The following is a 25,702-nucleotide window of genomic DNA, read 5'->3' as shown; positions in this document are numbered from 1 at the left end:
TGTACAATTGTGGTGAGAAGAATATCATCTCTGAATGCTATCCTGAAATGCAGGTTGGCGCTGTTTTGGCAGCACGAGGGGGACCTACACAATATTAGGCAGGTGGTTTTAATGTTGTGGCTGATCGATGTATACTGCATCCTATAAGACAAGTGTGCGACTTAACTAACCACAGGCTAAACTCTATCTGCCCTGTTCAATCACGTGTGTGTGTTCATGTGTGTGTGTGCGTGTGTGCCAGGTAACCCAGCTGGCCGAGGAAAAGATCAATTCTGCACTTTGGTTGATTAAACAGGCCTGTTTTCCAGGCAGAGAGTTTGATTTGCCAACTGTCCCTCGTTATGTTTCACATGCATTTAAACGTGCATTTAAAAAAGAATTGTCATCATGCTGTGACAAGATTGACCAGATTTCTCTAACATTGTGTGTGTGTTTATGTATGTATTGGGGATGCTGAAATTAGGGGCACTTTTGCCTACTTAAAATGTCTGGATGTGAGAATAGCCCAAAATCGTAAAATTCTGGCACATTTAACAGTTCACCCCAAATGGAAATTCTGTCATCATTTACCCACATTCATGTCATTCTAAACCTGTATGACCTTCTTTCTTATGCGGAACACAAAATGAGCTATTTTAATGAAGAGAGCCCTCTTCATACCCTTTTTTATAAAATGGCAGTGAGTTTGAGGGAGACCAATATATCGGTTTTACAGATTAATCGGTGCCGATAGTTGCTTTTTGGAACTATCAGTTATCTTTAAAAATCTTGCCAATATTTTTTTTTCTTTTATTCCTCCTTAGGCTGGCCCTTTAGGAGTCTACATTTAGAATGGCTTGGATCTACAGCTACCTACAGAAGTGAAATAAAAACTAACACTGTCATCCTGTTGGGATATGCTATCTAAATCTTTCATCATTAACAATTTTCATCCATACTTTTATCCTCACTTCAAGGCATTTCTTTTTTTTTTAAATCAGATAATCAAGTGTAAATGTGATTATATGGAAGCGTGGCCCGTCAGTTCATACATTGTGTCTCCAACTATAAATCTTGTAAATAATAATATAAAACCTCTATACAAAACCCCTCATCATCAACAGAAAGCTACAAAAAGCATAATTTGGTAAATACCATAACATAGAGCATTATAACAGAGGAAAGTCTACGTCATTTCAATATAAGAGTCCGAGGTGACTTGCATTGTTTAGCGCTGAAACAATGCAAGTTCTTGCTTGAACACACAAGCCACCATAAACAAGCTTCTCTCATTGCGCTCATAAACATACAATGTCAAGATTTTGCTGAAAAAATTACTTAAATTCTGGGTTGTTTCTCTCCAAAACCTATAGTATGCCTTCAGAAGACTTGAAATAAGATGCGCGAGTCGCATGGACTACGTTTATGATACTTTTGGGTCCTTCTTATGCTTTAAAATGAGGCATTATACATTGCTATTGTACTCAACAGACGAAGAGCAAAACATCTCTGCATAAGAAAGTAAGTCATATTGTTAAGAATGAGGCAGCGAAGCAGACGAGGAGAGCGGATCTAAATGCAGGCTCACTTTATTTAAACAGTCAAACCAATAAACACAAAGGAAAACCCTCAATGGGGAAATAAACATAAAACTAGGAACACGATGAAACAAACTGAAAACTCAGGCAGGGAACACATACCAGGCTAACAACAACATTCAACAATTGACAAAGACAGAACAAAGAACCAGGGTATAAATACACAAGGACAGGATGATTACAATTGATAAACAGGTGTGAACAATGACACAAAATGGCAGCGATGACGGCAGGTGGATTGTGGGAAATGTAGTTCTAAACAATAGACTGGTGAGACACAGAACACAGGGCAGACAACAGGGGAACATGACACATATGGGTTTGGAACAACATGAGGGAGAGTAAATTATGACAAATACATTATGCTAATGAATTTTCATCTTTGGGTGAACATTGCAACATTCTTAAAAATGAGGAAAAAGTACTTAAAGATACGTTAGAAAACGTTTCAAGATATAATAATCTATCTATATAAAACCAGAATGCTTTTTAAAGCATGATTTCTTCAAAAACATCCTAGGGGACATAAAAGTGTTCTAACTGAAGAATCTGCAATATGTGTTTGAGGTCACTAGTCTGATGAGCCGAGCTGATTGGCTGTTTACCTTCAAGGCAGTGATCACGCTGGGTGGATAGCTCAGTCCAACCATGTTGGAGGTCCGTCGGTACATCCTGTCAGAGAGAGATAACACACTCCTGTCAGTGTGAGAGAGATTCTGGAAGCAGAAAATGTGGGGGAATCCCGTGTTTTGGTCGAGATGGCCTTTAACGGTTACATTTAAAGAGCGTGCAAGACAGGGAAGAGGACATGGGACAGAAAATGCACAGCAAGGGACCTCAGTTCTGTCCTGACCAATCCATCATTGCTGCATGCCACCCATCAGTCAGGCCCTGCTTGAAATATATCAGCTCAATATCAATACTTTGAAGGTTCCTATTTCTTATCAGAGAGATGCTGAAAGTTTTAAGGGGCAAAAGGGCATTTTTTTATAATTATATATTTTTTCCCCCCTTGGGTTTGCTTACAGTATAATGAAAGTCAAGCAGAGGTGTAAAGTAATGAATTACAACTACTCTCGTTACAGTACTTGAGTACATTTTTCAAAAGTAATACATAATAGTACTTTTACTTGAGTTGATTGAAAATGAAGTATTCAACTTGGCTACAATAATTTTTCACCATAATTAAAAAGTTAAAACAAAAACATAAAATTTCAATAAATGCCCATGCAACGAGTTCCAGTGACTTATTAATAATATTTGATATAGTTACAATTACAAACATTGCGATCTTATTTTGACTTTTCACTGAACATAATTGTTTTCCCTGCCGTCGCACCATCGCGCGCACAGACAGGCTCTCCTGTCTATCAATCCGCATCAGTTCGGTATTGTACTCCCGCTTTAAATTCCATAACGTTTGCCCCTCTTGTTCAAAATAAACTGTCCTAGCAGGTAACACTCTCGCTCATGGTGCTGGACTGTACTTACCTGCCCTGTCTCACCCTCTAAAGGCCAAAAGTGCACAAGTGATGGATGTTATATAAAGAAAGTATGAGAAATCACAAAACATAATGTAATCATATGCTACAATTTACGTAATAATAATATCTCAATATGTTAAATAACCATAATGCTAATTAAGACTTATATTAGTACATCTGTAATGCAATTATACATATACAGAACAGCCACTTTTAGTGTTTGAATCAGTCATATATCTCTCTAAACACTGTGTGAAATGTTTATTGTTGCCTTATTATATTCAGTTGGCATGTAGGAGTTGATAACAATCTCACTCCATATCTGGATAATTGCAGCAATATCAAAAAAGGATACATTTCCTCTATGGTATTTCATTATATTACTTTTGTACAGTATGTTAACTTGATAGCATAGAATAAATAATAGAATAAACCTGAAATAGGAAAGTGTTTCTGTTACAATGCACATTATGTAGTTTAGAGATGATTTAGAGACATTTAGAATGTTACAGATGGCTATTTCTATTGAAATGGATGTTATATTCTTAAAATGTTCTTTGTGTTCAAGAATCCTCTAGCAGCAATGCAGGTCTTTGGCATCTAGAAGCTGCTAGTTTAGGACCTGTGAGGAGTTTGTTTCTCAAACTAGTGACTGTGATTTACTTGTCTTTTATCTGGACGTCCACTTCCCTCTATATCCTGGTTAGAAATAATTTTTTTCAAAACAGTAATGCATGGAATAGCCTTCGTGTCTCTACTTTAGCAGAAAATAGAATTTCAGGAGAAATGCGGTTTTTTTTCGCCTATTTTTAAAACAAATTTTTGACTTGACTGGCAAATGTAAAGACCTCAAAACCTCAGCAAATGGGGCTAAAAAAAACCCTGTAGCACAAGCACAACCATTTTCAATTGTTCTAATAATTAGAAAATTTTCTTGAGTACCAAATGAACACTTTAGAATGCTTTTGTAAGGAATAGGAGACACTGTATATGTTTGCCATCACGGGTAAAGAATAAATACAATAAATATCACTTAAAACGATTATTTTAAACCGTAATAATATTGGCAATTAATGAGAGTATTTTTGATCAATTTAATTCATCCTTGGTGAAAGGAAGCACAAGTTTCTTTCAAGAACAAAAATGTCTGTGTTCTAAAAATAGAAGCGTATATACTATATATAATATTATTTTCATAAAGTAACGTAATGTAATTACTTGAGTAGTTTTTCGTTAAACTAATTATTCACTCTTACTTGAGTCATAATATTTCTTAGTACTTCTATTGTACTCAAGTGAATTATTTATTTAGAAGCATTACTTTTACTTAAGTAAAGAAATAAAATAAATCTGTACTCTTTCCACCACTAAAGTCAAGTCTTAATTTAGTTTTCATTGAGAATTTTCCACCCTCTGTAAGCGGGTCCATTAAACGGTCCATTTCTGCTACTATGCCTTTAATAGATGCCTAATTTGCATGTGATGTGAGCCTCTTTGCGAAGCCTGTATCACATTGTCACAAGTTTAAATAAACAGTCTGTGCTGAAATGTGCAGCTCAAACTGTTTAGATGATCTTGTTAAACATAAACTTTAGCAGCGATTTCCTAATGTTAGGATTATTCAGAAGGATGTGCAGAGTGCCAGACACAGCCGGGAACGGCATTTCCAGCATTCTACTCTGAACGTCAGAGCTGATTTTCTGGAATAATAGCATTTATCCTACTGCAATTAACTCACTGAGACTGGGCGGGCCAAGTTTCTCAATACCGAAGTGTAAAAGTGGATAGTTGTATTTGTTTTGCAGCTTAGTTTTAAGAAATTGTCTTTTAGGACTGAGGCTTTTCAGTAAGTTTTCAGTTACTCAGTATGTTTTTATAGAACAACAAGCTCTTATCTCAAAAGATCAACAAAATTGTACATCCTTTAAATTTGTTGACCTTGAAAGAGCCCCGCACCCACCTTTCCACAAATATCCCAGCTTGCACCGCATGCACAATGCTGCGAAATCGTGGCTTCTCCTCAGACCGTCTCAACATCAGCCCCATCTGACGTGTGAAAGTGGACGCCAGCCAGTCGCGCACTTCTGAAGGAACCGAGTCGGACTGGATGTCGCTGAGCTCATCCTCTGTGTCCACCAACCGCCTGCAGGAACACACACACAAAAAAGACACGATTGCTGTATGAAGGAACTTAAATGTGCAAGTCATGTAGACATATCTAGTCAGATAGAATTTCAGCCAGAATGCCTCAGAGCAAAATTGGTAGAAAGAAACAGAGATAAAAATATACAATTCCACACCAAGATAAAGGATATGGATTATCGACAGAATGTTTTTTTTTTTTTTTTTATCAACATCAAGATTGTAGGCTACAATGTATTGGAATGTGTAATGAAATTGTGCATTTTAGCTGTCTTTTTCACAGTTTTTAATCAAATTTTGCCTTCACTATGTTATTTTAAATGGCATTGTGACGGATTAATTTTTAAAAATACAAATCTCTCAATGAATGGGGTCATAAAATCTACATGCAAAATAATTATAACAGAGTTAGCTTTTAAAATCATTTTAGATGGATTATATCATGTCACATCGCAGGACAGGTCAACTTCCCAAATGTATTTGATCTCATATCCATGGATTACCAATGTACAAACATTTCTAAATATTCCAAAATCACCTAAACATAATACTAAACATGTGTATGGTGATCTGAGAAGAATTTAATTTGATGGATGCCACACATATTTCTGAGCTGGTAGCAGACGTCTAGACATCCCTTTCATTTGTCCACACATCCAAACCAAACTTGAGACTACCTCCAGAAACAAGATAACTTGCAATCCCTCTACATAGGGTTTCTTTATCTTAAATCAACCTAGCGGTTTTAGAGCAGCTTTAGGGATTACGCTATCTCAGGCACTCATAAAACAACATTTACCATTGACCTTTGACAGTCCTGTTGATTTGATATTTGTTAAGAGAAAAGAGGGAGAGAAATGTACAATCTGTGTGAAGTGTGTTTTCATTACCTCGTCTCTTCAATGTAGACGGACTCCAAAACGGATGCAGCATATTCTAGGTTTTTTTTCAGGTCGACAACTGAAGCCTCACCTCTCTCCAACTGTTTCACCAAACATCTTAGCCTGAAATGAGAAGAAAAAAAATTATAAAATCGAATTAATTCTGATAAAAAAAAAAAAAGTTATTTCGCAATTTATTATGTAATTTTCGTAATGAACAGGACAGGGAACAACTGGCAAGAAAGTAGAATTGGGTGTTGATGTAGAATGATTTGAACTTGTGTCCTGTGATCACATGCATTATCCAGCACACCACAGCGGCAACACAACTGAGCCCTTTAAATGTGTTAGCAAGTAGTGGGTATGATTTTGTAAATGCTTTGTCAAAAAAACAAAAACAAAACATTGCAGAGGCACACTCAAGATATCAAGGGCAATCTAGATTCACATTTATTTACTGAATGCAAGAAGACTGTTCGCAGTTCACTAAACAAATTTCAACATCGTAGCTGCCAGATTTAATGGAAAATATTCTAACGAAGTAAGTCAAATGAAGATATTAATCTTACAGAACAAAAGAGATTGCACTCCAATGAAATGAACTACAAAACGAAGCTTGAATTAAGTCTTTACATTGATCAGAGCATTGCAGAATATTATGGAGAATAAAAGAGGAATTTCAATATATCTGTGCCTTTTGAGCATGGTAATAACATATTTATACACGTATTGTTATATTGTTTAGCTGAGTAGCAAAGACTTAAAACTTCTGCCTGAAATGTGTTGTTTGTGGCTGCTGAATGTACTCTTTGTTGCTGACCGGCACCAGATCTTTTTCACTGCCAAGAGCTAAAATTAAGCATTCTGTGCAGATTTCGACAAAGTGTTCAGCTGTTAAAGTATACAAATTTTACACCAATGAGTTTGTGTCACTATATTGTTTATGAGCCATATTTAGCGTATCCAAACTCTGTTCTTCACTCATGTGGACATAGGGCCACATCATTAGGCCAACACTGATGTCCCAGGTGTGTGCAGACAGACTTCAGTCTGTGTGGGCCTGGGTGATGAGGTGTGTGAGTGTGAATGGATAACATAGGAAACAGGTTTGACCCAATTCCTAACCGAATAATCTAGAACACGCTAGGCTGAGGAGTGTGCTTCGCTTGAACTAGAGTGAAATGATGTAGTCAATTCACTGTGGATTTAAATTCACAGTCTGGTTTTAACATTTATGTGGCATGCCAGTGTGGCAGGATTCTAGTAAGCAAACTATATGTGTGCCCACAGATCAGTTAATTTAATGTGGAGACTGTGTTTGGACACTGCCATGGTGTTTTCATTATGATAATACCATAGCAGTGTCCAAACACAGTCTCCACATTTATAAATATACATACTGCCAAAGTGAATTTTTGCAAGTGCAGATGTTATAAACAGACATTTGTAATTCTTCTCTTTTTTATTATTTTTTATTGATTTATTAATTTGGGGGAGATAAGTGTAGCATCTGGAACAATCAGACACACAATTATTCATTTTTTAATGAATAAGCCAACAGATGTCTCAAGACTGTAACAAGCAAAGGTACTAGTAGGCCCAAGCAGACTCCGTTATGTCTGCTCCCCCACTGATCATGATCAAGCCTTTACACTGTCTTTGCTGACACTGGACCAGCAAATAGTGGACCCCCAGTGACATTCCAAGCGGGGAGAGTTTAGCTCCATGCCAGAGCAATCTTTCCCCCATAAGAAATGGACTCAAAGCCCAGAACAACATATCTTCACTTACTTATAGACAGTTTGTCTATAAACTGTCTATAATTTCACATGTATATCAACATGACATTGTGTATAGGATCATTACTGTCTTGTAAAGTGTTTTTTGTACTGTATACTTTTTTATGCATGACTTATGACAGGACTACAAGCTAATGTAAAATTATTTTGTATCATGTATCCTACCAAATTAATCCTTGTGTGACATCCCGCAATGGTATATATATGATTCTGTATGTATGCTTGCTATATTAATCAGAGCATAAAGGGGCATAAACTAACCCCAATCATGCAAATGAATCAGCTTCCAAACAAACGAACATTTCGCGTTTGGAAATTGCACCTTTCTCATTGGTCAAGCCAGACTCGAGAGGAGGGGCCTCCAGCAGAAGTTAAAAGACACAGAAGTTTACTCTCACTTTTCCCCTGACTCTCTCTTCCCTCTGCTGCTGGTCGTGCTGACCACGAGGTGGCAGGCCGGCAGGCCTCAACACCTCAAGCCATGTGCAACTACCTTGACCATGGAGTCAATGAAAACCACAGTTCATCATAATTTCTTCATTCAACATGGAAGAAATTGGTTGCAACTTCCACAACATCGACCCAAGGAATCATCAAGCCTTTCTCCTGCGACTGCATCCAGGTGCTCTCTCAACAGCCAAGGCAATTGCAAGTATTGTACCAGTAACTAACTGAAGGTAGTTTTAGTGTAAGATGAAAACCCCTTTGTAAAATGGTGCTCTTAAGAAACTAATGGTTCTCTCAGATGGTCAAATGATCTTTTCATAACTTAATTTCCCCTCTTCTGTTTCAGTAAAATTTTATTTCATTTTTCCCCTTTCCCATGTATGAGCGATTTCTTATGTATGTTTTTGTTTCGATTAGTTATGTGTTCATAATTTAGTTAAATAAAGCTTTTGTGTACATTCTTGCAAGTTGATTGATGGTCTGCTTGTTAATCAATGTAAATTTAATGATTCAATCTCAGATCCATGATAAGAAAGAGTTATTTTTGTGTGTCGATGAAAAATATCCTTTCAGAGAATTGACAGATGATCAATACTGAGTGTTCGCTGGATGAACAGATCAATTGATTATAATATTAATTCAGCTACCTCAAGTTAATTTCCCTTTTAATTATATTTTGACTGTTATTTTTTGATAAACAATCTCATCCCTGTTTCTAAAAGATTTAGCTTCAAAGCTATACCTATATGTGTAATATTATTTTCAATAAGCCATGAGAATAATATTACTCCAATTAGAGAATTAATCACAATTCTCTTATTAAAGCCAATTCACTCCAGTAGAAATTGTGAGCCGATACAACGAGCCGTTGTGTTACGATTTTAATAGTGGAGAATTTTATTCTGACAAATAATCTATTTATTTGTCATTTATCTAAATTATAACGGTTGTCAAAGGCGACTGATTCCATTATAAATTTCCTTACATAGTAATGTAGAAATAGGACAATTTAATGTAATTCCTAGCTCACACATACTGTTTCCCTTACAAATAATGGTAATATACATGACCCTTTAACCCAGTCCAGTGAACATTTATCATACCAAATTCGCTACATATATTGATGTGAGAATCTGGGCATTTTAACTGATTAGTGTTTATTTGTGCATTGTGGAACACGCTGACGTTCATATGCATCGATGAAACTGTTCATTAGTGTTGACCCAGATCACAAATCACTGGTGTTGGTTGCTATGGCGACGAGAGTTCACGTGAAGTCCTAAAGAGACTCTTCCGGGGCAACTAACCATACATGCGCAACCTACCGAAACCATATTGTCAACACAGTACAACTAAGCTAATAGCATAACACAGCACCACTAAACTAACCAGTTAGCAAACTTTCATTGAAACCACTAAATACGCTACATAAGCATACAACAACATCCCTCCTCCACATAAATAAAAAAGATGAAAAATTAAATGAATAGTTAACCCAAAAAATTTAATTCTCTCATCATATACTCACCCTTATGCCATCCCAGATGTGCATGACTTTCATCTGCGGAATTCAAATTAAGATTTTTAGAAGAATTGTTGAGCTCTGTATGTAGGTCCATCTAATGCCAGTGAATGGATGCCAAAAATCTGAAGCTCCAAAAATCACATGTCAGCATAAAAGTAATCCATAAGACTTTAGTGGTTAAATCAATGACTTCAGAAGTGATATTGATCAATATTTAAATATTTTTTTAATATCAATGATATATTATATACTATATAGTGCCTTGCAAATGTATTCAGACCCTTGACTGACTAATCAATTATTGTAAGGTGACATTGTTTTTTTCCTGGGAAATATTTTAATGAAAAAAAAAAGAAAACTGAAATATCTTACTTGCATAAGTATTAAACCCCCACACATTAATATATGGTCGAGCCACCTTTTGCTGCAATAACTGCTTTAAGTATTTTGGGGTACATATGTACCAGCGTTGCACAAAGTGACAAAGTGGTTTTGGCCCATTCTTCTTGGCAGATTTGCTCCAGGTTGTTCAGGTTGGTTGGGCGATGCTTGGGATCAGGACTTTGACTGGGCAACTGTAGGACATTTATCTTTTTGTTCTAGAGCCACTCCAATGTTACTTTGGCCTTGTGCTTGGGATCATTGTCATGCTGAAAGGTGAATTTCCTCCCAAGCTTCAGTTTTTTAGCGTACTGAAGCAGGTTCTCTTGCAGTATTTCCCAATATTTTGCTCTGTCAATTCTTCCTTAAATTCCAACAAAATGCCCAGTCCCTGCCTATGAGAAGCATCCCCACAGTATCATGCTGCCACCACTATATTTCACTGTAGGGATGGTGTGTCTTGAGGCATAGGAAGTGTTAGGTTTGCACCACACATGGCGCTTTGAGTTTTGGCCAAAATCTTGGTCTCATCTGAACACAAAACCTTCTCCTACAGCGCAGCTGGGTCACTCACATGCTTTCTGGCAAACTCCAGATGTGCTAACAGATGTTACTTTTTGAGTAACGGCTTCTTTCTTACCACCCTCCCATACAGGCCAGAATTATGCAGTGCTCTTGATATGGTTGACTGGTGCACCATTACTCCACTCCCAGCCACTGAACTCTGAAGCTCCTTCAAAGTGATTGTTGGCCTCTCTGTTGTGTCTCTCACCAGTCTTCTTTTGTTAGAGTGCTGCGTTTTGAGGGACAGAATTTTCTTGGCAGTGCCTGGGTGGTGTGGTGCAGCTTCCACTTACTGATTATTGATCCAACTGTGCTCACGGGGATATTCAAACATTTGGATATTATTTTGTACCCTTTCCATAATCTATGCATGTTTATTACTTTATCTCTAACTTCAGTGTAATGCTCTTTGGTCTTCATTTTCCTTCAGATACACAGCCTGACCAATGATCCTTCAAAAATGTTTTTTTTTTATCCAGAAAATGTGAGTGCAATTTTAATGATTCACAGGTGGATGCCAATGGTAAATTAATCGTGTCCTCATTAGGGCAAATTCTTTCATTGTTGTAGCCTGGCAGCTTCCACAGCACAGGGGTTGAATACTTATGCAAGCAAGATAGTTTTTGTTTTTTTATATTTATAACGTAAAATCAATGTCACCTAAAATGTTCCAGTGTGTTAAAAAAAAATATGAAACATAATGAAATTATATTGCACAATTTGTAATACAGTAAAATGAGATAGTTGGTCAGGGGTCTGAATACGTTTGCAAGGCACTGTATATTATATATATATATATATATATATATATATATATATTGCCTTTATATGATTTTTGGAGCTCCCATTCACTTGCACTGTATGGACCTACAGAGCTGAAATATTCTTCTAAAATTCATAATTTTGTTCTGCTGAAGAAAGAAAGTCATACACATCTGGGATGGCATGTGGGTGAGTAAATAATGAGAGAATTTTCATTTTTAGTTGACCTATCCCTTTAAGTGAATTAAATTAATAGTTCAGTAATATTGCAATAATGCTAATCTTAAATAAAAAAATAAACATTTAAAAATGATTAAAGGCATGGAAGATACAGTATTATAGACTCGTCCCATGTTTATTTAAAAAACAAGCAAAAATCTTGGTTACAGTGAAACACTTGAAAAGGAAGTGAATTGGGTCTGTCCATACACATAAAAACAAACACCGTTTCAAAAGTTAAGCCACAAGATGTAAACTTTATATGAGTTAAAATTATATTAGTGTGATAAAATCGTTTATAGAGTTTACCGGCATTTGTCACCATTGCAACAAAGTTGTAATACTGAATATGACCTAACACAGTTAAGGTTAGTAAGCAATTTTATCCCACTAAATCATGTTAACAAGTATTATGTTTGAATCTTGTGGGTGTACTTGTGAAAATGTGTATTTTAATGTGTATGGCTTGTCTCTTTCTCTTCCATTGTAAGTGCCTCAATGTAGACTTGATTTTTGCTGAATATTGCATGAATATTCAAAAATAATTTTGAGTGATAATCAGCATTAAATCAAAAATGCTGTTGATAGAGCTTAATTTGTACTTAACCCAAAATATTTCTTTATATTTCATGTATATTAAAGTTAGTGCTGCTTGTTTAGTTTAAGTCCATTTCTACCCCAAAATAGCAACTTGTATGTTGTCTCAACAGCCTCTTGTCTTCTATCTTGAAGTACTCAGCAGCTCTGATATTTGAACGAAGTGCTCTCGTTCAACTCAAAAGCGTGACGTCTGAAACAGGGTCGAGGACACGCTGTTTGAACAATGTTATCAAAACCGGCGAGGCAGAGCAGAAACATTCCGCTGGCATCCACAAGGAATACCTTCCTTCAGACAAACACACAATCAATGTAAAAGTCAATGCCATCCCATTAGAGTATTAGTACTTCCTAGAATCTGTCAGGAGCAGAAATGATAAGAAAAATTCTTTAGACATGCACACCCGCTCGGCCATGACCGCACAATGTATGACCTTTCTAATACAGAGAAAGAGCCGGATTAGATGCTTACGATTAGACCATTAGACCACGCCTTCTGTCTCAGAGTCGATTGTGACTGGATCAGGGACATCGGATTTAGAAAGCATGGTTAAAGAACTGTGGAACGTAAATGTAGCATCTGCGAATAAGAAACATAGCTGCAGATTAATTCTATTTGCTTTTAATGCCAATCTAACAGACATGGGTCATTGTGGAACTGCATTTATTGATTGTTTTTCCCCCCAAAACTGCATGTGTTGTTGATAAAAATGGATTATGATGTCAGCATGCCCTAGGCACAGATGTCTCTTAAAATCCACCAGCACAACATTTTCTGTGCACTGTATGGTCCGTCAAACTGGATTTACAATGGCCCTGTTATGTGACAAGGCAAAAACTGTGAAATGCACACCTATATTTTACTTTGAATGCATTTTGGAGCAATGTCTCCACAACTACCCTGAAGGCCTGTGCATTAATCTGCCTATGGTTGTATGATGTTTTTTTCTAAGAAGTTCATTCATGCTGAAACTTGCCTGCCAGAACATGCTTTATAAATTACCAACAATCTGTAAAATAACTGTAAACAAAATATACAGTACCATGTGCAAGTATGTAAAATGCAGGCGCTTCTAGTTGCGCAAGCTCAAATTCACATGACATTCCTTTCAGAGTGTGATTCATAACACAACGCAAGTGATGCATTGCATTCTCAGCAGTGCCACAAGGGGTGCTGTGACAAGCATTAGTGTAAACCAGTCAAGTAGGTATAGCTGCCTGCCGGAGACCTCCAAAAGGAGATGGGATCTACAAAATAGGGCAGAGTTACTCCACAAGGGGGCGGGGTTACTCCATAAAGAGGGTTGCACCAACTCCAAAAGAGGGTGTCACTTTCAATCATGGTTAAGGTTAGGGAAAGGGTTAGGTAAGGAGCATTTTTGGAGCAATGTCTGCAGCTTCAGTATACCCTTCTCAAACCAGTGCTATTCAACTTCGATCCTAAAGGGCCACATCCTGCAGAGTTTAGTTTCAACCCTAAACAAACACGCCTGCCTGAAATTTTCAATTTATCCAACTAATAAATCTGAATAATAACATCTGATTTAATGGCACAGATATTTGAAGGTAACTTCATCACCCCCTTGAGGTATATATATATATATATATATATACATAATTGTTAGAACTGGTTTATTTATCACAAAAATGTAATCTATGAGATTGCGTTACTGATTAAATTTTTGTCATGTAATTTTTAATCAGTACCTGATTACCATTCACAAGTAATCTGCCCAGCACTGACTGCTGTACAGTTATAAGCCACTGTAATATGAGTAAAACTGACTAAAATGATTGAATGTGACACGAGAAACAGTGTAAAATTAACACAGCATAGTTAAACTAGTCAAGCAACAGTCAAGCACCCTTTTTTTTAAAAAAAGAGCAGCTATAGCAAATTTCAAACAAAAAGTAAAGCTGACTACATTAAAGCTATGTGACAAAAATCGCAATGTAGACTTTTATCATGTAACACCACAACTTCTTGGAAAAATTTGCCTGTTTCTGGAAAGCGACATTATTTAAAAAAACAGCGACTGTCAAGTTACTGAATCATCACTACTTTTAGATGTCACTCCCTGACAGCGGAGACATCTTCCCTTGACTCTGTCACCATCAGAACTGGTTTATTTGCAGACTTGGAGGGGAATACTGTGTATATACATGTCCTGTAAGTGCTGAGGTCTGTGCTAGGGCTCCAGGGTTTTGAGGGCGTCCTGACCAGATTGCTCGATGGAGTCTCTGATACTACATGAACAGGGAAACGCCATTAAAACAGAGGCCTCTGGAGAGATACAAGTATGTGTGTGTTTCTTTGCCAGCATTGGTTCACCTCTGTGACAAGGTCACTTTTAATCCATCCTTTAATCTCTTCTCCCACAATTTCCTTTCTCTTTTAATGTATTACACACATTCAACAACACAAACTCCATCACAAATACACCCATGCATGCATTAACTCAACACTAACTTCTTCCCAATACCCAATACAAGCCCTCTCCATTCAACCCTCCCAAACACTGAGAGATCTCCATCTCTTTCTCTCTTCAGATGGTCAGTGGACTGTCAATATTAAGGTCAGTTATTGAAGATCTGAGCCTTTATCACAATTTGCTGACCCCTGGAAATGCACAAAAGCTGCTGGAAGTCTGAGAACACAAGCTGTATGGAGTCTCCGGGCAGGACAGTAATGTCTTGAGTTTATGTACATTGTACTGGCAGACGTTGTCCCAGGGTAAGCATACTCTCTGCTGTCAGACTAAGGCTCTGGTCCAAAACCGAGTGAACTGCCTTCAAAGGTAGGTGGCTTCAGTGGCAGCATCCTAACTGAAGCTAATCTAATAAAAGATACATTTAGAAGTCTGTACATGGGCAGCAACTCTGTGCATCATGTGCCCAGCAATACCACATGCAAAAGTTGCACAACCGTTTAGTAAATTAATTCCTCAATTTTAATTATAATTTTCTATCTCTGTTTTTTTTGGATTGAAAATATTCTAAATATATTTGTATATATTTTTAATCAACATTTCTCTAGCTTAGTATGCCTTTAGTGAGCTATGAAGGGGCAAATTATTTATTGGTATGAGTTGGTGATTTGAGTAATTGTAGTGGCACTGAAAGAGTATATAACAAATGTATTTTTGCACTGAACAAATATCCTTTCCTGGAATCAACAATTGAATTACTTGAAAACTTGTAAAAATGCAAAATCTTTATATTGGTACATTTATTCCAACATGTTCGATTTTGTACTTCAGATAGCTGAAAATGTATTTCGAATATCAATAAACTAATTAAAGGCATTTCTTACTTTAAAATAACATTAGAGATATTAGAAAGTAACATAACTTGGTCATGATCAAAACAATTTACTAAAATTGGTAATAACTTTACTAGCTGTAATCCAATCTATTATTAATCATATAAAAATGTATTATAATATTTACTAGTACGAAGTAAACAGCTGATATGTAAAATACATTTTAGAACTCTGTAATTGTGTTTCGTATAGTAGTGAATGGCATAGCATTGTGAAATTCTACTAGTGAAAATGCAATAACAGATATTAAGTATTATAAATATAGTTGCAATTTAATTTCTACATCAAGAACGTGCATGTCTATCAGGAAGACTTGCACTTGAGTGAAAGTTAAGATTAAATTTATTTGATGAATATAAAACAGAAAAGTAATGTCTCTCTTTGGCGTAGGCCCCGTCTGGCGGTCTGAAGAAGTTGTACTCGGAACCGTTATACCCTGCCGGAGATAGGAGGCAGGGGTGAGGAGCCTACCCCAGTGCAGGACGGGACTCAACTGGTGATGGCGGGGTGGTGGAGGTTGCCGTGTTAGCACACTGAAAGAGCAATGTGATTGTGAGCAGACTTATAAAGCAACGGCTTACATGTGATTGGCTGGGAATTACCCACCTAATGGTTCGATGATGTACAGCTGCTAGTCTTCCCGCTAGAACTACGCTGCGCTTACATTTCTCTGTATAAAGTATTTTTTGAAGTCAAGAATTCATGTTTTTACTCGTAAAAATGTAATTAGCACTTAGCTAATTACATTTGCATTGAAATTAGACTAGTAGTCTTTCCAAGTCTGATCTCAAGAATTTGCATTTTAACTAGTGATATTGTAATTGTTGACAATTGGCTTGCGATACATACTGTGTCATACAAGGGACATTAGGTTGTTGATGTATGATTATGGGGTTGCACTGCAATACTCATTGTCATACTTTTTCTTTTCCTCATGGTACACTAAATGAATGTGTTTGTGCTGAGTGGACTGTTTACGGTAACCTTGACTCAGCTGGTAAAATGAAACTCTGTGATGCTGCAAACCACATGGTTCCCCTTGAGTTCCGCTGCCGCTGAGGTTGCCGTGGTGATGTGTGATGCGTCAGTCTACTGGCAAATGTAGCCTGAAACATATGTGGGTTCCACCGGGGGGCCCAAATGCCTTCCTGCCTCATAGTGGGAGACGGGACCACAAGGACATGCTGGGAATCAGGTCCCAAACAACCGGGGCTTAATCTCCAACCGGTTGTGGTTTCAGAAAGGAAGACCGGTCAGGACCCTGATTTCTCATTAGTTCTCAAATTCTGACTCACTACCGGAGGCCTGCAGGGAAAAGACAAATCCGGGCCAAAGGCACCGGAAACCATTTGGATTGAGAACAGTGACATAATAGTCTTCAGTGGCTCCTCCTTGACCTCCAAAGTCCAAACACAAAACACACAACTCATTCGTTTTAAAGACTTTTCAAACCTGTTTGGTCTCGACTTTTCATGGCAAACACTCTATAATTTATATAAAAAAACAAATACTATCATGATTTATACTTGAAATTGTAATGTATAATATATCATTATTTCTCAGGCATTACAATAATAAGGATGTGATTGTTTTTGCAATACAGTAGACTACGGAGAATTGGTCACAATGTTCCTAGGGCTAAGCTTAATTTTTTATGCAAATATAATTTATTTTGTCATTTGATTATGAGGTGAAATACGACCTGGACATGTTACTGACTGTTTTCTTAAGAATCACTTACATTACATTACATCTGTCCAAACACAATTATTTGTTTTCTATTTTTTTATACATTTATTTTTATTACAGTACATTTAAATAACTTGAAATACACATGAAATAACAATGATCAGGTGAAAGAACATTGGGTGTATAATCCAATGTTGTGTCAGAAAAATGTTCAACAAATTATGAAGTCCGGTAGAAAAATTATGAAAAAACAAATCATCTGCAAAATGTATTCCCATCTATAGAAGATGAAATGTTTACATCATCGTATAGCTGGAAAGTTCTGCTTTCCTATGACACCTAGATTGGGCTTTTAAACAACTTAGAAGCCAAGATATTCTACAAAACAATGTGGAAGCTCTCAGCACTTCAAAAAAAGTCTTGTTGTCAATGGGTGAGGGTTAAAATGCGTTAGAGCACCACCTACATTTCAGATAAGTATAATGTGATGGAAGGTGATAGAAGAAAAAAACTTTTCTAGTACTTGCTGCCATCCAGTGGAATAATATAAGACTTTTTGCTTGAACACAGAGGACATAGAACTGAAATGGAATGCTTTTCAAATTTATTCAAAACAAAATTATGTTTATCATAACATTGTAAACATATACAATGTTATTTATTAATTATTACAATAATTTCTTAAACTATAGGGGTTATTGGTAAAATGAGACAATTTTTATGAAATTAGTCCACTATATACAGTATGTGAACAGGGAGCTTTTGATTTGAATATGAAAAATGTCAGGAAGCAGCCAAAATCTTGCAGAGTATAAGAGGATAAATGATGATACCATGCTTTTGCCTAAGCTATACAATTCAAATAATTTATTTTGGTTTTGGTCATTTTTCAATAGTGTAATAGACAATAGTGTTTTTTCATATTAATATAAACACACTGGACTACAAATATTATTCTGTTTATAGACTTAGTACCAAAACTCCAGCTGCACAGCAACTTAAGCGGCACTCAAGCTATGATCTGACGTGCTGCTGAAGTTTCCGATGTGAATGCTCTAACCTGTTAAAATGGGTGGCAAAAAAAAAAATGCTCTGCTCACATCTTGCTCATGCTATGCTTAATTATAATCATTATTTCCAGACAGTTATAACTGTATTTTATTGTTGTATGTATAGTATTACAGTAGTAAAATGATGTGAAAATATCACAATACAAAAAATAATAGTGGTCCTTAAATAAGTTTTATATTTTTATGCAAAAAAAAAATATATATATATATATTTTCCCCTTTTTGATTTTGGGATGAAATAGAACCGTTATTATGAGGTTTGCCTGTGCTCTAACTGCTACGCCACAGACTTGACACAACAGTAAACACTTTGTTAGCTGTACCCACCTCTCTAATCTCAGCTGCTTTATACTGTAGATAAACCTCAATCCACCAGACTAGAGATGCATTTGCACTTATCAGCAACAAGTTCAGTGTGTTAAACCATTTCAGAAATGTTGGGCCGATCTTCTCAAGCTCATTGGGTTTAAACTTGTCTGTGAAGCACAACACTGTAAAAGCTCTATAAACCCTTTAATCAGGTTGGGGAGAGTAGGAATAAGTGCGCCGTAATCCCTCTTAACTGCCTTCTAATTGGATTCTGGCCAAATTACTCATGTGCGCATTCAGGACTGAAATTATGTTTTGGCTTTTACATCCACCACTAGCTGAACTTTGACAGATGTGTGAACTAGTGACCAAAAAGTGTCTGGCCTCACATTTGCTTGGATTAACCGTTTTTGGATTAAAAATCTGGACACATCAACTAATAAGGCCTCATAGTGTCATGTTGATTGATATATGAAATTCTGCCGTATTAAAGTAGATTCTGATTATTAGATTTAGCCATCCACTGGATGGGAAAAGCCATGTTTCTTAACGTATGAGGTCACAAAAACACTGGTTGGAGCTATTGACTGTATTAAATAAAAGCAGGAGGGTTAGACCATCATCCCCCTTCACTAAATCACTCATTCAGGAAGATAACACACTAATCAATGGAGTCAGAGAGGAGAACAGGCAGAGAAGTGCAAAAGAGAGAGGCAGTGAAAAATATAGACTTACTGTCTTCATGTATATTTACTATTACTGATATATCTAAATCAGCTCAAGATATTATTTAAACCAATACACAACAGAATGGTTATAAAATACATGAAAAATAAAATGATATTTTTGTTATAGCTCTTGGATAAAGTGAACATAATCAAACATACTGGCATGCATTCAAGCATGGGTATATATACAGTATATGAGTGTGTGTGTGTGTGTGTGTGTGTGTGTGTGTGTGTGTGTGTGTGTGTGTGTGTGTGTGTGTGTGTGTGTCTGTCTGCGTTTTAAAAAACAGAAATAATTAAAAGAAAAGGAAAGACAAAATCATCCATCCAAGCATTGTTGTTGGTATAAAGCCTTGTCTGAAAATCACAAACAAGGCTCGAAGCCTTATATAGTTATACCCCTTATGTCAGTTCTGTAATGAATTGGCTCTTAACTCTAAACTGCATGAGGACAACCAACTTCAGCAGTCACAGTAAGACACAAACCTCCCAAGAGAATTGTCTGTCTTACGGTGCATTAACTCAAAGTGTCGCAATACAGCACTTCACAGGGTTACCCTAATCCTCTTTAGTCACATGCAGAAACCACACACACGCACTCACATGCAAATTCAATATGCATTCGGATTGTGCAGCAATGGGTTTAGAAATCGTAAAATTCACTCCATCTGTCAGAAACTTTTCATACTGGTTGTAATATATTCAAACACTTTATGCCATTTGTCTATTCATCTGAAGCAGTAAAACAGATTTATGTAATAAGAACAGACAATCTGAATGCATAAAATGACAAAGGAGGTGATAAAGAGACTTGATTACTTTCCGTCAGCAATCTGTTCACTCTGGAAATGGTAGTATGGAACATCAGCTTCAATCAGCTTCAATTATTGTTAATAGACAGACCCCGAAAATAAAAACAAAGGAAGGAGAATGCTGAAAAGGATTTGATCAGTAAAATTAATAAAAAAAAAAAAAAAGGACAATGAGTTGCAGTCAGCGTGTTTAAATAATTAGGAGTATGTCAGTAAATGATCAACAGAAGAGAAGAATTTGAGATATTGAAAGAGAAAAACAAAAAGAGAGCTCAGTGGAAAAGAAAAAAAAAACATCTAATTGTTGACTTGCTAACGTAGCTTTTGCCTTGATTAATCCCTAAAACATCTATTGGGAGGGCACGGTAGAGATTATGGTAGTTTGTATTTGCGTGACTCCGAGAGGATCAGAGAGGGGCTTCTACTGCCATACATCACCATTACAAACCATCAAATATGTTTTAATGCTAACACTCATAGCGCTCATGAACACCCAACAGACGTCAACATTTTCACTGAAATATGATTTCAATTTTGAATTGTTTCCCACAGAAACATTTGACTTGGAAAAGACATGTGTAGCATGGATTACTTTTATGATACTTTTGCATACTTTTTTAAACTTAAAAGTGGGGCACTATCCACTGCCATTGCATTAATATAATGGACTGAGATATTTATTAAAAATGATCCTTTTGTGCTCTGCAAAATAAAGAATGTCAGACAGTTTTGAAACAACATGAGGATGAGCAAATTCCGAGAGAATTTTCATTTCTGGGTGATTTTTCTTTTCCTTTAATCTAATATATGCATAAGTGCCATATTTACTTCAAGTGCCATATTTTTTCTGATATGCTGGTTGTAACTCATGTGCTCCTTAGATAACCTCTGACTCTCTTGTTTGTGCATGCTATACAGAGCGTGCTCAGTGAGATGACATGATGTCACCACCCAAGGTTTAGTGTACAGTAGTCCTGAAAATCACATTGATACTAAAGCTCAGAGCATACCTAAGCCAGTTACTCTCTCATACCCTGGAATACTAGTATGAGCATGTGTCACTGTGTATGATGGCTGCACTTTCAAACTGATTTGACTGAGGCTTTATTGAACTTTAGATATTGATTATACCTGTAAACAGCACTGATGTTTAACAACAGGATTCAGAGGGATTTTTGAGCTGGCACTCAGAAAGAGAGACGACTTGGGCTGATTTGAAGTGACCATCTGTGTCATAATGAAAATCATGTTTTTCAACTTAAAGCCTCTTCACTAAAAGCCTTTCTCCACACTGCAACGGGCATACGCAATGCACTGGCAGCTTCAAAATCAAGTGCAGCTTGTTTACAAAGCAGATCCCAAGCAACAATCTGGAACACAATATCTCACAAATGTTGTTGCGTCATGAAGGTCATACAAAGCTTCAGGTTACAGGTTACATGGTGAGTTTAATTGCCTTTACCATGACAGATCATGACAGACAGACAGAAAGACAGAAAGTTTATAAGAAACTCAACATAAAACAAACATAAACAAGTACATGCCAACTGACTGTCTATCTGTCTATCAAGACTGACCGACCGTCTACATATCTGTACACAGTATGTATATAGACCGACCGACCGGCCATATTTCTAGACCAACTGTCTATCTGTCTAACTAGACAGACAGAGCGAATGACCGACCATTTATCTGTCCATCTAGACAGAACGACTGACCTTATTTCTCAGCCTGTCTATCTGTATCTAAACAGACTGAGAGACTGACCGACCGTCTATCTGTCTTTCTAGACAGACCGACCGACTGAGCGTCTATCGGTCTATCTAGACCCCTCCCCTACACACACACACACACACACACACACACACACTCTGCTCTCTGGTGATGACATGAAGGTCACACTGATATACAAGTATGCAATCACTCACGATTGCAAGCACACACACACTCCACTGCACGCATCCTCAGATTGATGCTTTTGGGAGTTTTTCTAAGGATTTGTGTCACTCGAAATGTTCGAACACAGTTGTACATCAGCATGCCAGATTATTTAACTCACTTTATTACATGCACACTCCATAAACAATTTCATTCTCAACAAATTTTCAGCTCCAAAAAGAGCTTTAAAATACAACTAGGGTATTTGCATAGTTACTTTGACTGTACTGTGTGATATATATAGCCATATGCCATACAAAAAAGAACAAACAGAGTTCCATACAGCTATGGATCAATAATCTTGTCCCCCTGCAGTATGACATGATCAACCGCCCCACCCCCACACACCTTGTCCCCCACTCACACACCTTCCATGTGAGCCCAACTCGCACATCGGCCTTACCAAAATCTATGATTGTTATACATTTTACCTTTAGCAGACACTTTTATCCAAAGTGACAAAACGGGGAAGGATACAACAAAAGCGATTCATCTTAAGGAGACAGTAACATTATAAGTGCTGTAATACAAAGTTTAGACAGAGATTAAAGTGCAAACAAGTATTTTATTATTTATTTATTAACTTTTTTGTGTAGAGTTATCACAGCAAATGCTTCAGTCTAAATACTGAACCTACCATTCAAGGCGTTTGTATAATTTATAAGGATTCATCTCAGGTGCTTTCATTCAGGATTGATGACTGCACCTTAGGTACTTTAGGTAATACACAAACGTAAAAATGTGTCGCTTAAGGGATAGTTCACCAAAAATGAAAATTCTCTCATGATTTATTCGGCCTCATGCCATCCCAGATGTGTATGACTTTTTGTCTTCTGCAGAACATGAATTAAGATTTTTAGAAGAATATATAAGCTCTGTAGGCCCATATAATGTAAGTGAATGAGTGCCAGAATTTTGAAGCTCCAAAATCCACATAAATGGAGTATAAAAGTAATCCATAAGGCTCCAGTGGTTAAATTCATGTGTTCAGACACAATATGATAGGTGTGGGTGAGAAACAGATCAATATTTAAGTATTTTTTAATCATAAATTCTCTTCTCTGAACAGTAGGGGGCGATATGCTCGAAGAATGTGAATCATCAAAAACAGAAGGAGAAAGTGAAAGTGAAGGAAAAAGGACTTAAATATTGATCTGTTTCTCACCTAAACCTATCATATCGCTTCAGAAAATATGGATTTAACCACCAGATCGTCTGGAGTACTTTTATGTTGCCAGCTTCAAAATGTTGTCACCCATTCACTTGCATTGTGAGGACCTACAGAGCAGAGATATTCCTCTAAAATCATGTTTGTAAAATCTGTGTTTGTATTCAGCAGATGAAAGAAAGTCATACACATCTGAGATGGCATGAGGGTTAGAAAATGATGAGATAATTAAAACATTTTGGTGAACTAACTCTAAATTAACTAAATTATGCATTATAGGAAACGTTTTTTGATGTCATAACATAGCAATGTGTGAGAAAAACGTTTTTTGATGTCATAACATAGCAATGTGTGAGAAAAATAAGTGTTTATAAAACACTGTTCATAATAAATAATTTAGCAAAATTGTAGTTATAGTTACATGATTCAATGAGACCAGATTGGATATGACTAACAGTAACTAATAATGATATTAGAGCCTAAATGTAATCGTTCCGACAAATCTAGATGCACTAAATGCCACCCTAACTTGTTTCACTCAGAAATATATTAGATCATCCTCACTGCATTATTCCATTCAATGAATAACATTGTGATCCCCCCCAAAGGAGACACAGAGAGTTATGGCAAAGGGCAAGATTTTCCTGTGAAAAACAACATACATTTTGGTCTGTTCCTCGCACAAAGCTGTCATAAGACTTGGAATATAGCACACAACTCTTATGGACTACTTTTATGGCGTATGCAAAAGGGCAATGATTACAGAATTATTTCTACGATTTTCCTTTTTAGATGAATTATTCCTTTAAATATGCTGTTTCATGTTGTCTTTAAAAGTCTGCCAGGCTAAAGGACAAAGAAAGGAACAACCTGACTCACGACTTGAAAACATACCCAAAAAGCCACATGTCTACATTCACACACTAATGTAAGAGTACTGAAACTGTTGGACTGTGATGTGCTCTTGGCAAAAGTTCCAGAGAATCAGTCCAGTCTGGGAGGAAGAGCCCTGTTTCTCTGTAACCGTGGAGACAGAAGCAGATGTGGCGCATGAGGGGTGTTGCCAATGATGATAACAGAGGGTGAAAAGTTTAATGGGCATAACAACACACCACTTACTTGCCGTCATCATTAATTAAGACCAGAGAGAGTGGTGTGGAATTGGCCAGGGCGGGGAAACTTTAAATAGTCTCTCTGTTTATCAGCTGGACGACTCAATGCAGTTAACTCTGTAGTGGTCACGTTCGACTCTGTCCAGATCATTAACTGTCTCAGTGGCTGATGCTCTGTTGTGATGGCACTGAGAGGTTGAAGGCCAATGTGTTGACACATTGTTTGCCAGAACCATCTGGAGTCTTTCTACAAAGGTTCAGATCTGCAGAATTGCTCATTGGGGATGGAACCAATGTCCAGTCTGACCCGACTCATTCTCTTGCAGCTTATGACAAGATATGACAGGATACACACTCAGTGACCACTTTATTAGGTACACATGTACACCTACTTTTTCATGCGATTAGTCTATGACTGATTATCTAATCAGCCACTCGTGTGGCAGCAGTGCAATGCATACAATCATGCAGATATGGGTCTGGAACTTTAATTAATGTTCACATCAACCATCAGAATGGAGAAAAATTGTGATCTCATTGATTTCGACCGTGGCATGGTTTTTGGTGCCAGATGGGCTAGTTTGAGTAGTTCCTTTATAAAATTATGTGGTTCACATTTCTGTTTAAGCCCTCCAAAATTGCTTGCAACTACACTCTATTTGGTCAGCCAGATTAAATGTAACATCGAAATAAAACAAAATTTCAGAAAATACACACATGTAAACCACACAATCACATTCCATTCATAAAACTACATTCAGTAGGTAAAACAAAAAAGTGCAAGTTAAGGTTTTAAAATGTTATTGCACAGTACACAGTGAGTATCATATATAAATAGTGCAAGATAGCCCTTAGTTTAGGGACTGTATGGCTTTTGGATAGAAACTATTCAAGAACCTGGTAGTGCACATTTTAATTGCCCTGTATCGCCTTCCTGAAGGCAGGAGGGCAAACAGGTGGTGGCCGGGTGAGAAGAGTCCTTAACAATGGTTTTTGCTATGGATAGGTAGCGGGTGTTTGCAATGTCCTGTAGTAAGGAGAGAGAGCAGCCAATGATGTTCTGCGCTGTGTTTATAACCCTCTGTAGAGCTTTTTTGTCAGCTTCTGAGCAGCCCCCCATACCACACTGTGAAGCAGTATGTTAAAACACCCTCTATAGCAGAACGGTAGAAGGCC

The 25,702-nt window shown here is 37.0% G+C and overlaps 1 protein-coding gene across 4 annotated transcripts in view; it reads right to left on the bottom strand.

Moving 5' to 3' along the window:
- Positions 1–25,702, bottom strand: part of LOC127634836 (dual specificity calcium/calmodulin-dependent 3',5'-cyclic nucleotide phosphodiesterase 1A-like) — a 113,792-nt gene that overhangs the window by 21,447 nt on the left and 66,643 nt on the right. For all 4 annotated transcript variants that reach the window (XM_052114533.1, XM_052114534.1, XM_052114535.1 and 1 more), the window contains 3 exons: positions 6,094–6,207; positions 5,022–5,204; positions 2,183–2,249 (listed from right to left, as the gene is read on the bottom strand). In XM_052114533.1, coding sequence (XP_051970493.1) covers positions 2,183–2,249; positions 5,022–5,204; positions 6,094–6,207 — 364 coding nt within the window. The remainder of the gene's footprint in view (positions 1–2,182; positions 2,250–5,021; positions 5,205–6,093; positions 6,208–25,702) is intronic.

This window comes from Xyrauchen texanus, chromosome 42, assembly GCF_025860055.1.
Source record: "Xyrauchen texanus isolate HMW12.3.18 chromosome 42, RBS_HiC_50CHRs, whole genome shotgun sequence".
NCBI classification, from domain to species: domain Eukaryota; kingdom Metazoa; phylum Chordata; class Actinopteri; order Cypriniformes; family Catostomidae; genus Xyrauchen; species Xyrauchen texanus.
The sequence above is the reverse complement of the archived record's forward strand: the minus strand, read 5'-3'. Positions and strand labels throughout refer to the sequence as shown.